General features: G+C 52.0%; 1 protein-coding gene across 1 annotated transcript in view; it reads left to right on the top strand.

The window, feature by feature from the left end:
• Nucleotides 1–2,850, top strand: part of Ncan (neurocan) — a 26,005-nt gene that overhangs the window by 17,240 nt on the left and 5,915 nt on the right. Inside the window, exon 11 of the mRNA XM_005409622.2 lies at nucleotides 2,604–2,762. Within this exon, the coding sequence (XP_005409679.1) occupies nucleotides 2,604–2,762 (159 nt within the window). The remainder of the gene's footprint in view (nucleotides 1–2,603; nucleotides 2,763–2,850) is intronic.

Below are 2,850 nucleotides of genomic sequence, written 5' to 3'. Positions count from 1 at the left end.
TTTTTTTTCCCCTTGCCACGGGATCTCTTTATGTTGCCCAGGCTTATCTCAAATTCGGAGGTCCAAGTGTGCATCCCGCCTCAGCCTCCGGAATAGCTGGGACTACAGGCGCACATCACTATGCCCAGCGCTGGCCACGTTAAAGTGCACAGCTCTGTGGGACTGAGTCAATTCACAGTGTTGTGCAAGCACCCTACTCCCTTGGCTGTCTTCCTTATTCCCATCAGCAGCCCCTGGTCAGCTTTCTGTGTGTATGGATTTGCCTGTTCTGGACATTTCATAGAATCGGGCCCATTGTCAGTGTCCTGATGTGTCTGGCTTCATTCACCTACCACGTTTCCAAGCTCCATCCAGGTTGTAACATGAATCAGTTCTTCATTCCTTCTGATGGTTGCATAGTATTCCCCTGCATGCACATAGTACATTCTGTTTAGCCATCACTTGATGGGCAGTTGGCTTGTGTCCCCCTTGTGGTCGATGTGAGTAATTCTGCTATGAGCATTTGTGAGTACATTTTCATTTGGCTACTTCTGTTCCTCCCTCCCCCATTCTTTATTGTATTTTATTTATTTATTTATTTTGTCTTTTTGAGACAGGGTCTCGCTATGCAGTTCAGGCTAGTCTTGAGCTCACACTGTAGCCCAGGCTGGCCTCAAGCTTGCCACGATCCTCCTGCCTCAGCCTCCGGAGTGCTGGGATTGCAGGCGTGTACCACCACGCCCGGCTTTCCCCCATTTTTTAATTTCTTTGGTTTTTGGAACTGCCAAGCTGTGTTCCACATCGGCTGCACTATTTTCTGTTCCCACCACTAGTGAGCAAGTGATCCAGTTTGCCACATCTCACCAACAATTATTTTTTCTTCTTCCCCTTTTTGTTGTTATAACACCCTAGTGGGTATGAAGCCGTATCTTTTTTTCCTTTTTTTTTTTTTTTTTTGAGACAGGGTCTCACTATGCAGTTCAGGCTGGCCTTGAGCTCACTTTGTAGCCCAGGCTGGCCTCAAACTCGCAACGACCCTCCTGCCTCAGCCTCCCGAGTGCTGGGATTACAGGCGTGCGCCACCACGCCCAGCGAAGTCATATCTCATTGTGGGTTTGATCTGCATTTCCTAATGACTAATGGTGAGCATAGGAGTCATTATGAAAAAAATGGGTGAATGTTCAAGTAAAAAAAATTATTACAGCAAAAGACACATTGCCATGAATCCACCTGGAAATTCTCCCCTGCACTTTGAGCACATTCATCCCATCATGCAGGCACTTTCTGCAGCAGCTCTTCTTTCCTGAGGGTCTCTAGTCACGCCGTCCTCGCTGCCTCGATATCCTGAACTGCTTCCGTCTCCCTGTCATACTCATTTTGATTTTGGGGAAGTGCCAGAGATTGCTCGGTGCCAGATCCAGTGAATAAGCCGAGAACCCAGCAGTGCGTTTTTACCAACAGTACCGGCTATCACCGAACTTTCTGATCACCTCTCATAAAGACACTCAGGAAAGAGGGCTTTAGAGCGATTTCAGAAAGTGGCAAGGACGGCCAGGCGCCTTTGGTGCATGCTTTTAATCCCAGCACTTGGGAGGCTGAGGCAAGCGGATTGCCACAAATTCGAAGCCAACCTGGGTTACATAGTGAAGCCCCATATCCAAACAAACAAAAAGGGCGGATCACAGAAAATGGCAAGGATGGGGGCACAAGTGTGTTTAAAGTAAGGAGGTGGATTTGGGGGGGATTCGTGGCAACATGTCTTTTTTTTTTCTTTTTGAGACAGGGTCTCGCTATGCAGTTCGGGCCGGCCTTGAGCTCACTTTGTAGCCCAGGCTGGTCTCGAACTCACAATGATCTTCCTGCCTCAGCCTCCCAAGTGCTGGGATTACAGGTGTGGGCCACCACGCCCACGTACGGTTGTTTTATTTCTATTCTTTTTTTTTTTTTTTTTGGTTTTCTTCCGGTACCCAGAATCGAACTCGCGACCTTGTGCTTGCCAGGCAGGCGCTGTGCCGCTGAGCTAAATCCCCAGCCCCCGGTTGTTTTAACGTGTCTTTTTAAAATGTGTCTTTCCCTGTAATAAATTTTTAGACATTTACCATATATTGCGATCATCACCCCATGCATGCTGCAGTTTACCTGTCTTTAGAGGAGTGTGTCCCAGCTCTTTGCCAGCGGGGAGATCTTAGGGCTCTCCAAGCCCCCGTTTCCTATGGCGGTGCCCCCGCAGGAGGAAAGGAGGCCCTCCAGTTGGAATGCCAGGATGGGGGGTGGCACTCTTCCACTCCAAAGTCTCTCAGCAACTAGAAACGAATTTTAAACCAGGTATGAGGGCATACATCTGTAATCTGAGCCCTCTGGGAGGCTGAGGCAGGAGGATCGAAGAGTCAAGACCAGCCTGGGCAATTTAGGGGTTTAGCAAGACCCTGTCTCAAAATAAAACGGGGCCGGGGAAGTAGCTCAGCGTGAAGCCCCTGGGTTCCATCCCCAGGACCGAAATAATGAATTAACATGGCAGTGGGGAGGTGAGAGGGCCAGGGGGCCGGTTCTTGGGCCCCTAAGAGAGGGGATGAGCAGCCCCCGCGACCTCGGCTGGCCAGCGCCCCCCTCGCGTCCCCCTGCAGACACGGAGGGCTGTGACCGCGGCTGGCACAAGTTCCAGGGCCACTGCTACCGCTACTTCGCGCACCGGCGGGCGTGGGAGGAGGCGGAGAGGGACTGCCGCCGCCGCGCCGGCCACCTGAGCAGTGTCCACTCCCAGGAGGAGCACAGCTTCATTAACAGTAGGGGCCGCGGGGACGGAGGGTGCCCAGCGCCGCTGCCCCGCCGGTGCCTCCGCTCCCCGTGCCGGGCGCAGGGTGCGGCGCTGCC

This window comes from Chinchilla lanigera, unplaced genomic scaffold, assembly GCF_000276665.1.
Source record: "Chinchilla lanigera isolate Chin_1 unplaced genomic scaffold, ChiLan1.0 scaffold00123, whole genome shotgun sequence".
In the NCBI taxonomy this organism is placed as follows: Eukaryota; Metazoa; Chordata; class Mammalia; order Rodentia; family Chinchillidae; genus Chinchilla; species Chinchilla lanigera.
The sequence above is the reverse complement of the archived record's forward strand: the minus strand, read 5'-3'. Positions and strand labels throughout refer to the sequence as shown.